The following is a 16,804-nucleotide window of genomic DNA, read 5'->3' as shown; positions in this document are numbered from 1 at the left end:
GTCACCCATTAGAAGAAAATGTGCATATTTTTCAGAAAAATATATATATGACATATTCACCAAAAGAAATGTTGAAATAAAATATAAAATTACACGATTTTTGTTTTGTTATTTTTTTATTTATATTTACTTTACCACTGAATGATTTTCATAAGAAACAAAGTCGACACAACATAAGCTTTAAAATTATTCGACCTTCAACCTTTAAATCTAGTCATATGACATAATTTTTTGCCATCCGTATAATGAATCAGCTGATTGATGGCGTCATAAAATGACATACTTATTGCGTCATTTTCCCCATTTTTTTGACGATTTATTATAAACGCGACTTATTTCACATGTTTTCTACATGTACTGTATACATGTCGACATATCTGAATTGTCAATTGATCACATTTTCCTTATTTCGTGTAATGTGCATTGTTAATAACCAAAGCATATACTTTTGACATTTAACTTAAATATTAAGAATGTACAACAAGCCATACACATATCGCACAGTTCATGAATAATCTGCTATGTTTGCTTTCCTATTTAATTCACTTTAGGCATAGAGCTGTGTAAAGTATAAGATGGTAAAAATAGCACTACACTGGAATTGGGAACGCCCCATTTTGTACACGGATATTTTCTACTCATTTATCTGTTGTGTACTGGAATGTTTTCCATTCTTTGTGTATTTATATATTAAATTATTTTCTCGTACAATAAGGGCATTTACCATAGATAAATAAAACATTGTGCAAGTTTAAACATAATTATGTTTGTATGCAGAAATCTGCAAATGCAACCGAGTTTACCAACGGCTATTATTAATTAAACTGCTCCGGTTCATTTGAACAGCAGTAATGTAGAGTACATGACGTAGCGTGTGACGAAGATGAAAGTTTATCGCGTTCATAAACTCATCTGAATTAAGTGATAGAATGGCATAAGGGTCTTTATTTAACTATGCTAAAATATTTACTAAAGACCCTAGATGCAAAATCGTCAATTATTGAGTTAAATGGATTATTAGATGGATTTTAAAGGATAATTAAAGGTAAGATACTAGTTCTTACGTGTTTTGATTTTTGTTTGTACTTTTGTCGTTACCTGTTCTCGGGGAAATGATTTTTAACATTGGGCGCCATTGATGCATCGGATCACACACGGCATACCCATAACATTATATAAAAAAACACGTTCTGCGCGTCCTTAAATTCGTCGTCCGAAGTCGGAAAACGTATTGCCCTGTATATTTTGTCAAATAAAGTGTCAGTCGCTGCAATTGTCTGTTTACTCGTCAAAATTGTCAAGGTCTTCGATAGCTAAAGAAACTTCAGCGTACAGTTTATTTATTATTGACAGACCTGTACTAAGTCGCGCCAGTCAAAAATCATAAAAAGCGACCTTTAAAGTTATGGTAGCCAGAACTAGGTCGTCGATGGTGTACACGTATGTTGACATCGACAGCATTTTGTCAGGAGCAATCGCCGCCATATTGGATTTTGATCATTTTCTTTCGAAAATAAAATAAATTATAGTAAAGTAAAATCTTCTTTTCGCGGTCGTAATGTGTTAAAATTCGCATACTGCGTAAAATTGAATGTCGGCATATGGTGATATTTTTACTTGTTTTACAGTTTGTGTGTTAATTTTTTAAAGACTATTTTGCGTACCAGAACAAATACATGTATATCACTACGCATGGTTACATTTGTAAGCTCGCGCTTCCGGCGTTCTAGGCCTCGCAACATAAACTTCTCTGTATTCAACGCTTACCTAGTATTCTCTATATCCTAAATACTACTTGGACTGTCTCGGAACAAACAAACCATAAATAATTCACGACTTTATTAAAGCTGTTGGGTCAACGTTCCAGTAAATGTATTCCAAATCGATGTAGCCGATTCATATATTTCTGTTGATGTGTACTGGGATTGCATCTTCACCCACACGTGCTCATTCCTGGTCAGTTCACAGAGCTGGATGCAGATGAACATGCCACGTTGCCATAATTATATTGAAATGAAGCTGTCAAATGTATCGCCCCGCTCATGCTTGCACTGCCTTTTTTATGTAAAACCAGATGGCTGTGTTTGCCTGAACGCAGATTTGGGAAGTAAAGTAGTATATCCCGTCAACAGGAGCTGTGAAGTGTCCTGTGCTGGCATCGTATGCACTCCCTTCGTTGAAGATCACAGTTTGAAATGCATTGACAAGATTTGACAACACGTGGAGTCCGTGCGCGTTGAAAGCTACTACATGACCTGTAATATAATATCGATAGCGTTTTTCTTTGTTAGACGTTTTTATTATATAATAGGAAAATAATATAATAAACTATAACCACACTCTCTACTTGCTAGAGAGGTAACATATTAAATGTTGTTAATTATGTCTAGTTTTGGAGTTTGGGATAATGTGCAGTTTGTGCTTCTCAATAAAAGAAAAACGAATGTAAATAAATAGCAAAATATAACATACTAATATAAAATGCTTCCTGATAAAATATTTTAAAGTTAATACACAGAGCAGGTGTGAAAGCTGTCCATGATAGCACATCTCATTAATAATGGCGAGAGGGACACAACGTATTAAAAGAAACGGACCATAAGAATAGTGGGAACTCATGATTATTATTTTGTACTGCATTATTATATTGAATACAACAGTTTCTTTCATTTTTAATCTAAAAACACTTGTTCCAGGATTAAGTTTTAAATATTTGTGTTATTAATTTACGAGGAAACATATGTATAATTATATACGGAATTCATCTTTATTTGACAATAAAGATTGATTGTGCTTCATAACGGCGCCAGTTTGGCGTCAGAATGTTTTGTGCCAGTGTGCGTTTTCTTACTTGTGATTCATAAAAACTAATACTACAATGAAGGTCAAATTCTACATTCATACATTTTATATTAGCACTAAGTATTGTACTGTTGATTCCGGCGTCCTTAATTAATTAGATATGACATTTATGGATGATCGGCATTTTCTAAGGTTTTGTGCAGCGATGTTTACAGCAAAGTGGAATGTCGCATGGCTGGTGGTTCAGAACCAACGCTTAACATCGCAAATCCTCATTGCGCAAACAGATAAGTTAGTTTAAAATTGTATTCACAGAAAACAACAGCGCTAAGAAGAGCCGAGCAAAGCGCATCCCATACCACAAACGTAAGTGTAGCTTATATTATATTTAATGCAAGTCAATTTGTTTAATACAAATTAAGTTTTAGAGTTTTTGTACATTATACGTTATGAAATTTGATTATAACGTTTGTGTTCATACTGTGTTGTTATCATTAAAGTTAGGTTTTTGTAATTATATAACGAAACATGAGCATACATTATTGAAGATCAGTTGACTTAATTAATGTACCATTTATATATCGAGCGAAACGAAAAAGAATGCTTGGGGTTTATTTAAAATGAAAAGTTTTCTTATATACTTTTTGTTTACCTTGTTAATAAGTCGTTCACAAAATGCCCTTAAATAGGTCTTTACATGTTGCTATTCTTCAGACTGAGTTAAACGAAGGTCAGAATGTGTATGTTTACGTCGTTTAAGCTAGTAATACTAGTATAGATTATATAACGATTATATGAGACTATCCATCTCAATGCAAATAAACAACCACTGGTCAGTCACTTCCGTTGTACAAACTCAAATACACTTATGTGTTTAAAGCCAAGGTACAAAGACGATTTATATTTAAATAAATATATACTTCGTTGATGTTAGTTGCTTTTTGTTGTTGAAAACGATTAGTAATACAATGAAAGAGTTATGAATAATATCGTGTACATGTTTGTTTTTTCTGAATAATTGTTAGGTGTATTACATTTAAATGAATACGAACGTTGTTTATAATCTTATCGGAGACTCTTCGGCGATTAGTTTTGTTCATAAACAAGCTTGGAGATATAAATGTTATATGTCTTACTGATAACTTCGATGGCCGATTAACATAACATATCGGCATATTGTCTTTATATCGCATTTTTACTCTTTTCAAATTTAGATTATAATATGCAAATGAATATTTTACATGTTAAACGTTTGATTAAGAGAAAAATACATTTTTGTTGCAAACAGACATTCACATTAAATTAGGTTCCGATGTTGACATTTCGATAATATAATAGTTAGTTATTCTAAGCACAAATCTGATAACGATGCGTTTAATTGTACACGTTGCAGAACCAAAATATATGTATGTGTGTCGTTTGAACAGATACAGAAATAAGTTTTGTTTCCCAATGGCGTACAACCTCAATGCTTAACTACACACCAACGTTTGGTAACAAATACTACACATGTATATGCAATATATATCAGCTTTGTATACACCTGATCATACTTAATGACTTACGTGGTATGTTGGCACGACCAGCAGAATCTTTAATGTTGCTCTCACAAGTCTTTTACAAATGTGTACTTTAAATACATTTGATCATATTTTATTTTACTCACATGCTGTATTCGCACACACTGCAAATGCCTCAGAGTTTCCTCCACAAGTCTTGCCGAACAATGTGGGACTCGGATTGGTGCATGTCCTGCTCCTCAACTTCTGACCCACTCCACAAGTTACTGAACAACTCTGCCATGATTCCCAAGTAGACCAGCCACCGTCTAAGTAAAACATGTGAAGTTTGAAATTTATACTTGATTGAACTAGTTGTGGTATTAGATTTCCCACTTAATTTCCATTATTATACAACAATTGAAATAGAAAACTTACCAATGACGCTGCAGGGTTTATTTGGGCACACTGTATATTCGATAGATTCACCGACGCAATCATTCCCCGACCGGTCTGGTTTAGGATTGGTATACGTTCGTGTCTTCTGTCGTACTCCCACACCACAAGTAGCTGAGCAATTTGACCATATAGACCAATCTGACCAGTTTCCGTGTACTATGAAAAAAACATATTTTTCAATTAGATGCCTTACACAATGTTTCAGATAAGGTATCAATGTAATATGTCATTTTAAAAGTGTTTGATAAGACACTAAAACTATCGCCATAAACTCAATGTCGGATGTTAACCAAACATTTAATAGCAAAATGATGGAATTCATTTTCAAAATAAAAAAAAAAAATGCTTCAGCATGTTCATACCAGGACAAAGCTGATTCGTGCATATTTTCGACTCAACACCTGGCCCAGAACAGTTGAGTCCATTGTTGGCAGGGGCCGGGTTTGTACAGATTCTTGTCCGGATCTGAGTCCCGTTATTGCATGTTAGGCTGCATGTACTCCAGGCGCCCGAAGCTGCCCAGTTGCCATCAACTGTAACGATTTGTAGTATAATTGTATTGTATTTCCTTAAAATGTTAATTTATATTTCAACATAACAAAACATAATGTAATTACATCTCACTATCAATATAGTCAGTAATACACAAACATATTAAAATATGCGTTTTGTAGATTTATATTATCAATACAAGTTTTTCATGAATTTTTTTTGTATTAAATATTCTTGCCGAGCTGACAGAGTCCGCAAAACTTTGGACAAATGGTTTTGGCGTGATGAACATCAGCACAAACGTTGAGGATGGAGTTAAGACGGGCACAGTCTAGTGTTGCGTCGTCAATGCACGATGTTGCTGAAATAAATGCTAAATCTATGTTTTTGTTTAAACATGTACGGAAATTTACGAAGTAATTGTTAACTTTTATTGCATCTTACAGTGAACCTTTTGTTCATTATTTGCAAACTATTCCCAATTGACTATCAAATATTAAGCTGATATTTATGCTAAAACGGTCCTATACCAGCTCAGTAAATTAAGTCCAAAAAAGCAACAATTAATTCGTTGCGCAACATTTTATTTTTTACTTCATAGAGTAAAGCTTCTAGATAAACATTATAGGGATAATACACGTTTTCGAGGGCATGATCATCTGCGGGCGCTCGAAAAATCCGTTCCTGCCCGAGTGCGCCCGCAGATGATCATGTCCGAGAAAATGTGTATTTTCGCTATTGTTGCATAAACAAATCATGCATACCAAAATAAATTAAAATAACATTGAGAATAATATGTCTTGTTGATTCGACATCGACAAATAATTCAATTATTTCATATGACGTCATAAAGTTCAAATTTGTGTTTTACATATGCCTCACTCGGTCATCATCATAAATGACGAGGCTTTACCTTCAGATAGGAAGTTTTCGATTTAAAATGTGTTTAAACAGTGGATTAATGCAAAGTTGAAATGCAGCCGCGCAAAATTAAAAATGAGGAATTATTTTGGAATTTACTGGTCGTGACGGATAAATATATTCTTAGAATAAGTCATTGTTTTCTTTGATGTTTTATTCGTACAGGTCTATCTTATTTCGTTCCAACTAAATTTTCTAAAAATAAATACTGCCCACATATTGTCACTGTAGTATTTCAAGCATACAGCAGGAACGTTGAAGGTAAATACACATTTACATTTACAGCATAGTCTTTTAAAAGTGTTGAGTAAATAACCAACTTCATTGACGTTGCCAATAAATAAAGCTGTTGTCAAGGGAGTGGATTGAAATATTCATTGTCTTTATCCCTGCATGCATAAGGAATCTGGTGCTTATTCAGTTCCCTATTTATGCTTGGAAAGTCGTCGAAGGCTAGAGTTATTTACAAAGTTCATAATAACTTCATTGAATCCAATGAAAAATGGAAAGTAACTGCGCGTGGACCAGTTTATGGATATGAAAAACACATAACTGGGCTTGAACGGCACGTGCGTCGCCTTGTTAATATACGATTTCTCCCGTTCAAGCCCTCCTTTTGCCAAGTTTCTGCACGCCGCCAGAGGGCAATATAGATAGAGTTTATGCAATAATATACTATTTCATACAGTAAGCCAACGTGCTGCTTTTATAGGTAACTACATATGCGCCTATACTATACATACGTTTACTGTGAACACATAGATGCACATTGCAACGGTTATTGCTACAGCATTCATGGCAAGAATACTGCTGTCTGGTCTTGATAGAACGACCAATGATACCGTTGGGGTCAACAGCTACTGAACTGCACAACTACACCAGAAAAACATTTCATATAAGTTTGGGAAGGGGTGGGGAATGCATGATTGATAAACATCTATTGTTTATATCTGAATTGTTGTTGCTTTTCATTGCGAATTTATGTTATTAAATCTTTCCTTCAAAATGGCCAGTATATGGTATTCATTGTTGCAACCGTTAATATCATCTATATGCACATGAACGTTGAAGTTCTACACGTCACAGATTTCTCTTTATATATCCAAATGTTGTTCATCTCTCTGATTTTGAATTCCGGTGCACAGTTAGACTTTTACGTAAAAATTGAATAGAATAGTATCCGTTCGACAAGTCACCATAGCAATCATCTTGTAGTTTCTTTATTTTTTGTCATAGACATATTAATAGCAAAGCCTATTGTTTTTCAATGGCTATGTTGGAATCAATGTTAGCGTCGCTCAATATCCTTATCCTTAATGAAAATTCCCTATTTTCATTCAACAGCCATAATTATTTGACAAATATATTTATATTTAGTAGACGTCAAGTTCAAACCTTGAGGTCTATGTTAAAAATATAAAATAAAAAAATATAGAAATATAAAACACTGTTTAATGGTAAACGTGGATGTGTTGAAGGATTTCTAAATTTCATTGCGCAAATGTTCATATGAGAATAGTTTTTAATTTTAAAAACAGCAACACGTGTTTTCTATATCAGACGGCATATAGCCGTGCTTCCTTGTTAGTTTCAATTTTTCTGCCCCTATAGATTGATAATGTATTATATGGTTTCAAAATAATGCTATATAATTTAAGCGGCTGTTTCGCGCACAAACACAACATGGATACCATTATGATCAAGATTAGATGTTGAGTTTTAAAGGACTATTGTCTATAAAAGAGCTTTTCGGCTCTATAACGTTGTTACTTTGTATGAAATGATTTTGAAATAACATGGCACACATGTTCACATTTATGTGATTGTTTGACATCGGCAAGAATAATACGACAACCTTTAAGGTCAAAGCGGAACTGCAATGTTAACAGCAGATTAATTTTAAGTAATACTTGTCCGTCATATTACTTTATCATGCATTTTAGGATTTTAAATTATTTCCGACAGTGAAACTACTCTGGACGTTTTTGCACGTACAAGAATCGCTGCCGTGAAAATTGTACTTGAATGTTAACTATCAAAATGTAACCTTTATTGAAAAGACAATATGTCAGTGTATAATCTGGCATGATGGTGTATTAATCAATGTTATGAAACGCTTAAGTTAAAAATAGTTTTTCATTTTAATGAAAACTGTGCAAATTACTCAAAAAATTGTCATTTTATACATAATGGACAAACCCAATAAAAAATAACAGAATATGAACATTTAAACAATTCAAAAGATATGGTACAATTTTTTTAGCAAAGCTAGAAAACGGAGTTGACACGAACAAGTTAATCGTAATGACAGTTACCTGATTGTTCTGACAGCCCATGTTGTAACGCACTTCGTTGCCGGAATGGAGCATTTGCAAATAACAGGACTATTAAAACAAAGAATAATATATTGAATAATGTTAATTTTATATTATCTGCTTTAATTATTGATCGCTTTGCTCAAAAAGTCGTACTATAAAAGTTTTAATAATCCGTTTCCCTAAATGCAAATGTAACTTGATATACTAAATTGATGCAAGTATGACAGCGAGACCACTGCATACAAGCTCCTTTCATTTTATATACGATTCACTTTGGGAAAATTACAGTGGATTAATAAACGTTATTCGGAATTATTGTGTACCTCTGTACAACCATATACTATCAACGATTAACAGTTGACATATTAAGACAATCTTGTCAATAAATCGAATGGCACTAACCTCACTATTTGAACATTGACTTGTGTTTGTACAAATCAGATGATAAGCGATGTTAAGACAATTGAAGCATTCAAGGCATTCTGAAATAAATGTACAATTATCATTTCTGTACCCACGTAAGTGTGTGTGCGTTTATATATGCTTGGACGTCCTTCTGTACGAATGTTGTGTCCCGCGTAACGTAAAGACTATTCACCAAGGGGAAATGGTTTGAAGCTGAAAGAGACGTTGTTCGGCAAAGTTTTCTACGATGAGATAATGCATAGATTTCTTGAGATATATAAAAGGGAAAATAATTTGACAAATTGTATGTTTTAGGGAATGCAAAAAAATAACGGTTAAATGTATGATGCTAACTGTTTGAGATAAACATTTACACAATGGTTAAAATAAGCAGTAAACGAAAAGTGAAAATAACAAAATGTTATCGATATATATTCTAGAACTATTGATATTCGTGTTCAAGTCTTATTATATATGGTATTATCAGAATGCTATACTCATTAATATGAAGAACAAGTATTTAATTTATTCTAAAACGTGACACTCGATGCCATAATTCTCCTATTGGAAAGTCTGCTTATACAAAAATTTGTTCTTATATTTTCTATAATGAGTGTGTAACAATGATATTTCAGTTGTAAACGACCTTGCAAATCAAGAATTAATTCTAGGTGGCGACAAATAACCTCAAAATAGCGCACGGAATTGTATAGGAAAACGCATTTAATTAGCATGTAAGTCATTCATAGTTAAACATGATGTCGCTTTGTTTTATTAAGCCATTACTTATCCAGCAGATGTTATGCAATGTTTATGTTGTCACCATTCTTTTACGTAAACTGTTGCGACATAACTGTAATAATTCGTCGAAATTCGTCGTATTGATTCAAATAAATTCATATATCATGAATAGACACTCTTCAAAAAGCGTATTATATATTATTCAGCATGACTCGATCTTAATGCAAGTGGTGATAAACAACACGTTTTATTTACTTTCGAAACTATTTTTATTAAGCATGTTTATTTGTTACACTTGCCTTACAATTTATGAATCATAACATACCTGATACTCCAATTGCAGACAGTATTCCCGCAGTAATCAAGTAACCTGTAAATGTGGACACAATTGATAAATCGGTTCCTAACGTAGCTCTTACTACTTGGATTGTCATGTATGCTTGGTTGCTATGTTCATAGTTCATTAAAACCATTCATATGAAAATCAATAAAGACAATATAGACCAAGTGCAAATAAATAAATAAAAACGAAAATAATAAATACAGATTGATTAATTAATGAATTAAATAATAAATTAATAAATACATATTTTTATTTATTTAAACGTGACTTACAGATATTCATTCTCGTGTTTACGCTGTTTCAGAAAGTTTAAAAATAGAACGCAATTTATAGCAACAAAGGTTACCGTAATTTCGCAATTGCGCAATTGCCGTGTAAACTGTGCCATCTTGTTTGTTGATTACGCAATAAACTAAGCAAAGTCACGACTGACCTTAACACTCCTAGGATTTTAATTTCAAAATTCGAAAGGCCAAATAACAATGGCGGTCGGCTGATAGAAATCTAATTTTGTATGAGATGCACTTTTTGATTTTGTATTCACTCATAGCGAGTGTGAACTCGTACCAAATGTTTCTGACCCGCGGTCAGTGGACAGTTCAACGTGCAGTCGGAATATCTGTCAAAGCGCTGTACAATATATACATGTATTACGCAGCGGTTTGTTTTCTTTACTATGGAAGGGAATGCCAACTAGTACAATAATGTGGTTGCAAGAGAATTGCAAGTTCCAAATAGTTATTAAGTTTCTGTTTTAAGGCACCTCTCATTTGATGGTCTGTTGTAATGACGGGTTTGCAATGCATAAGGACCTTCATTTACCGTTTCGACAAATGTTTTCTTTCTGGCGGGTATATTGGTCGTTCCGGTGGATTACCGTGTTTTTGCTTTTTAAACCTGCAAACATTCGTGTCTGGTATTGCCTACAGGCCAGAGAAAATAGTTATTTTAAATATTACCGTTGAATTGACATTCTATAATAATGCATTAAGATAATTGAAGGGCCAATCCTGATGTATCCGTTTGTGTGGTTTGAACAAAGTAAATCATTTAAAAACAACTCATTTGTATTGACAATATTGCCTCAAGTTGTTAAATCATACGACTGGCGCAAACGCTTTTGGTATACGTTTACCAAAATCAGTAAGTTTGAAATACCTAAATTAATAGAATTTACCAAGTTAAATGTGTGTTCAATTTTCCGGCTACATAAATCAAGAAATCATAGAGTTGATCGTAAACGCCTCGCCGATAAATTAATATATCTCTTAAGTTCAACGCCAAGGAGGTGTTCCAAAATACCAAATTCCTATTGTTAAAGCGATGAAGTGCTCGCACAAACTCCACTCACGTGTTCAGATGTTTTCCTTGGAGTTTGGGTGGTTTCTGGTCAGAAATGCTCCACAAGGCGATTTCTAATTGGAATGTATCATCATGCCATTTTATCGTGGGCATATACAACATACATTGCGTTGGCAAGTCATTATTTTACAATTCAGACTTATTTTGTTGATCAATCAATGTCGAGAACAGATCAAATCTGCAACAACACAAGTTGTGGAATTTGTTTTTGAAAGACGGCTTCAACGAAAACTACAGATATCCAAGGTCTCTAAAGTAATTGTTATTGTAAATTCCCTGCCTGTGTTATTAAAAACAAATAATCAGATACACGTGTATGCCACAGCCTTTAAGACATAGGACGCTACAAATCTGACTTGTTTCCTAGACGTTATCTCTTAAGTACACACACACTAATCGATGGATCCGGGTTTCGCCACAAACATTTTAAAGTTGACATAGTTATTGTTAAATAAAATGAGTACCATTAGTCTAATATCATATATAATACAATGTGCGCTTTGCTTAATAACAAAAACACACCTGATCTGTCTTGTACACAACTGTATTAAAGCTTAAAACATACGTTTAAATTGCGTTTGTTGGATGATATGGGGTACTGACTTCAATGTAGTGTGCTGGTTTTATGTTCAGTCCTTTGCAAAATGAAAGCTACCTATTAAGAGTTAACGCTATCAATGCAAACAACACTTATTTCACTTGGCGTTGTAACGTTTTCAGCATTCACATATGCAAATAACCTGTCAATATGGGAATATACTTAATACGATGTGTTTCATGATAATTACTCACAACATATTAAAGAAGAAAACAATTACCGGTTATTTATTAATGCTTATACACTTAATACTATTTATATTTACAAATTAAAAAAAGTCCCATATATCTTTAAACGCACAATGAGCTTGTATTTGACCACCAAATAGTTTGTATCTGTCCATATAGTTACATGAATACCATGTTTGTTAAATACTTGACTCAATAGTTAGTTTGGGTAACACAGCACAAATAAACGATGCATCAATTTGACACGTGTATTGGTTGATATATATTGTAATTTAAAAAGTAAAATGAGAATGTTCGTTATATAAATGAGATAATTTGAAGCCATTGACAAATTTGGAAAATGAAACTGAATGCGCTTTGTTCTATCGGATTTAAGGTTTACAAGTAATTGTCATTTCTTAACTGATGCATTCTCATATTTGTTTGGAAATAAGTGTCGCAATAAAGATTGTGTTTCGCCGCTTGTAAGAGGTCAAACTAGCAACTTTAATGATCGTGTCTTATGATAAGTGTATACTAGGACACAACCTGGTGTTGGGACGGAGGGTAAGGGGCAGAACATCATGCTAGATAAGCTCCAGTCTGAACCAGAACAACGAGCCATAATCGGACGTATTCCTTCAGCCTTCTGTGAGGTACATGTGGTCGTTAATGTTCAACCGCAATAAATGACGCAGGATGCTTAAAGATGTCAATTTTACGTTTTGAAACAAACATGTAATGAAGTGCCCTAATTTCCGGATAAGAATCCGATTTGGATCTTCTGCGAGAACATGAATACTCCAATGGGGGGATCACGTGATCTAAATATGACAAATCTACCGCTTAACATGGCCGCCTCGGTGAAACATTTTCAACAAAAGTCAAGTCTAATAAGACAAGAAAGATCCATTTTAATCATAGTCTAATGCACGAAATCGTGAGTTTTCTGGCGTTATCTTTACTGTCCCATTAGTCACAGTACAATTTAAGAACACATCAAAACGCTGCCGGACATGTGTAAAATGTTCTGATAGAATCAAAACAAGAACATGTTGTATATTGTGCAATGTTCTTGAGCTTAAAACAAACAAGCGATGCTGTTACTAAAAACCTATTGATCATGCATAAAATATCAGGATATTAATAATTTGTGATTTTAACCATAGATGTAATTAGTATGTGGTATTTTTAAAAACTGGTAAACAACACGTCCTCAACATTATAAACATATAATAACTATGTTACATTTTCCATAACAGCACATGCTGTGTTTTAAACACATTTAGAGTTTTAATGAACACCACCGGTTATATCCATTATTTTAATTCTTTCTACCTTATTTAGTTATCAACCAAGCAAATGGATATGCATAACCTCTTTTATTAGATTAAATTTACACTCGTTAAAGGATACAACACTTATATATCGGGCAGACGTTTAACCGCAGCCTTCCTAAATATTGTTGAAAGATGCAACATAATCTCCGTGTTGAGAGAAAAACCATTATGGCATCATAGGTTATTTTTAATATTGCTTTTCATACCACAGTTAGGGGAACGTATTATATTAAACAACAAAATGGTTCGATTTCTCGAACACTCGATCCTCTCTTATCATTTGTTGCGGAATTTCGTGTTCTTGTGTTGTTGTTTTTTTAATATCTACGAGAGAGTCTAACGTTTGATGTACAGAACTATTTTTGCGGAAGTTCTGTAGTTTCTTCCGCAGTTTCACAAAATTAACCGACAACACCAGAAGTTTCCAAATTATTCAATCATTTCGCGTTGCAACGCTTTATAGTTTTCAGGTTTTTAAATCGTCAAAATATTAATTAAATGGCTATATTAGACCATGGTAAATGTTCAGTATTACTGTTTCCTCACAAGTATCATAACTAAAACGAAAATTTGCGAATCTTTAACAACTTTTTTTCAATTTTGTCAATTAACCGAACCGTGAAAAGATCCCTTTAAAATAAAACAAGAAATATCATTACAATAAATAAACGGCGTTGATTGTGTTTGGCGTTGATGAAAGACCAACAGTTATTTCAATGAAATCAAAGAAAGCGAACGTCCTTTTCTGCGCAGTTCTTAGCTGCATCACAATGAATTTAAATGCGCCAGATTTCGTAGCTTATTTCGCTTTATTATATATTATTGATCATATATATATATAGATACAGAATAGAAAAAAGAAATACTGCGTTGATTGGGTTTGATGTTGATGAAAGACCAACAGTTATTTCAATGAAATCAAAGATGGCGAATGTCCTTTTCTGCGCAGTTTTCAGCTGCATCACAAGCAATTTAATTCCGCCAGATTTCATGGCCTATTTCGGTTTAATAGATATTATTGATCATATAACTATATATACAGAATAGAAAAAACACAAAAGGAATGAAAATAAATGATAGCATACTAGTCAATCGGCACACACGAATCATTCGTACATATTTGAGATGTCAATACGCGCTTTTTTCGACTTTTTTGAGTGGTTTGTCGGACAATGTTATTTGATTCGATTGCTTATAGTATTTATAGTGTCGTGCATCATCGCGCTCATGCTTAATAAATTGGTATATGTGGTGGAATATTTCTAATTAAAGTATTCGGATCTGGTACTTATCATGTAATTGTTGAAAAACATGAAGAATCTACCATAATAATAACGCCGAATATCTTCATTTACGATCTTTCTGGTCACCTATTTGACGAGAAAGCGTTTACATAACGATTCTGTTATTGACCGCGAACTGACCTTGATACCTTGCAAGCTGGAATGCAATGCACTAAAGCGAGGTAACGATTCCACTGCTGGAACGACGGCTTGTTTGAAGCTGCATGCATTTACGAATTTAACGTTCAATTTCGAAAACGATTTGATTGTTTTCCAAGAGTTTATCAGGATAGGGAACAACAATAATTATATGATCTAAAATAAACGAGCGAACAGAATGTAATATGGTAGTCATAACTCAATATGAGAACACAGCCTTAAAGTACAAACGCTTTGGCGCTGGCAATCTTCTTAATATAAAGTGTCACACACAAACTGTATTAACGTCGTGAGTTGAGTGGGAAACTGTTTTATCTCTTAAGCCTTTTCATTAGAGATAAAATTGTTTCTTGCTGAACACGCAGATAACATCGTTGCAAAACGCACTGCAGAATCCCTTTTCATATCATGAACTGCCCCAAAATAGAAAGTAAATCGAATAACATATGAATTTAAATATGCACATTGATTGTAGGTTGCAAAGTTTTTATTTCGAAAAGTTTCAAGCCTACCGACGGGATATTTAATGTCCAAATTCATTGGACGCTTACAAAGATCATCTAAGGTGAAAAGCTGGGTTTAACAGCTTTGCCGAAAAACAAGTAGCTTGTGAATTTGAACCATACTGTATGAATGTTAAGCTCCTCGTAATGACTATCTCCTAAAGCTAAATAATATCTGCATATTTTAAATCATACTTGTGTTTTACATAGTTCTTTTTGTTACACAAATACTGACACGTATGTTTGTCTATGTGCTTGTGTCAGGATAAAGTTGTCTATAGCTTGTTTATATATAAATAAGCATTGCATGTGTTCTTTCTCACGAAAGAGTTACTGTGCTAGGCCTGTATGTATTACACAAAGTGTGCCTCAAATGTCTTCGTCCCGCTGAGTGTATTTGCTTTTGTTCAAAGTCTATGCTTTGTTTTATATCAGCATATATATATGGCCGTACATTTGGATTAATGTTGTATACAATCTGTAATAATGATAACCTCTAAACGAAAATAAGCATGTGTAAGAAGCGCATTATTTATCATTCCCTGTGTTGATACTGATGTTCTATATCTCGCTATCATTCCCTGTGTTGATACTGATGTTCTATATCTCGCTATCATTCCCTGTGTTGATACTGATGTTCTATATCTCGCTATCATTCCCTGTGTTGATACTGATGTTCTATATCTCGCTATCATTCCCTGTGTTGATACTGATGTTCTATATCTCGCTATCATTCCCTGTGTTGATACTGATGTTCTATATCTCGCTATCATTCCCTGTGTTGATACTGATGTTCTATATCTCGCTATCATTCCCTGTGTTGATACTGATGTTCTATATCTCGCTATCATTCCCTGTGTTGATACTGATGTTCTATATCTCGCTATCATTCCCTGTGTTGATACTGATGTTCTATATCTCGCAAACAGATTTTGCTATTTTCTTTGTTATTTTATTGTTTATGATGAATAATAATTACAGTTAAAACTATAAAAAAACAAGTTAAAGTGAGTGATGGTAATTTAATGTTAGCTTTTCACATTAATATACCAATCGTTTCACTGCCTCAGTTCGTAGATAATAAAAAAATTGAGAACTTATGTTATAATGCTGACTTCAAAGCATTACAATTGAAAAATTATACTCAGACATTTCAAATTGAACCCTTAACCCTTAACACTTCACACACGCATGAACTTACATTTATATGTTATGAATTTCATATACTTGATAAGTGGGGCGTTGGAAAAGTCTCAGATTGTTTTTATAGCAAAGAGCTGGTGAGGACGGTTTTTGTTTGATTTATTTCGCAGTAAATATCATCAATTTGGATTTGTATTATCTGCCTTGGTGCATATTGTTAGACCCTTTATTGGCGTCGCACTGGAGTGCGGCGACTAGTATGTAATGCG

General features: G+C 33.6%; 1 protein-coding gene across 4 annotated transcripts; it reads right to left on the bottom strand.

The window, feature by feature from the left end:
* Positions 1–1,824: 1,824 nt before the first annotated feature.
* On the bottom strand, positions 1,825–11,349 carry LOC127847605 (thrombospondin-1-like). Of its 4 annotated transcripts, none has more exons than XM_052379630.1 (10): positions 11,332–11,349; positions 9,963–10,007; positions 9,006–9,109; positions 8,489–8,557; positions 6,917–7,046; positions 5,491–5,613; positions 5,123–5,293; positions 4,740–4,916; positions 4,469–4,630; positions 1,825–2,255 (listed from the first exon to the last, which is right to left on the bottom strand). In XM_052379630.1, exons 4-10 carry the CDS (start codon positions 8,540–8,542, stop codon positions 2,041–2,043), a joined length of 1,032 nt encoding a protein of 343 aa, XP_052235590.1. In that variant the 5' UTR covers positions 8,543–8,557; positions 9,006–9,109; positions 9,963–10,007; positions 11,332–11,349; the 3' UTR covers positions 1,825–2,040. The 4 variants fall into 4 exon arrangements, with proteins under 4 accessions (XP_052235590.1, XP_052235589.1, XP_052235586.1 ...); XM_052379629.1 differs by lacking the exon at positions 11,332–11,349 and adding an exon at positions 10,327–10,345 and having other exon boundaries at positions 9,010–9,109; XM_052379626.1 differs by lacking the exon at positions 11,332–11,349 and adding an exon at positions 10,253–10,343.
* Positions 11,350–16,804: the final 5,455 nt, after the last annotated feature.

The sequence above is a fragment of the Dreissena polymorpha genome, chromosome 10 (assembly GCF_020536995.1).
Source record: "Dreissena polymorpha isolate Duluth1 chromosome 10, UMN_Dpol_1.0, whole genome shotgun sequence".
Taxonomy (NCBI): domain Eukaryota; kingdom Metazoa; phylum Mollusca; class Bivalvia; order Myida; family Dreissenidae; genus Dreissena; species Dreissena polymorpha.
This window is presented reverse-complemented; position numbering and strand designations above follow the sequence as displayed.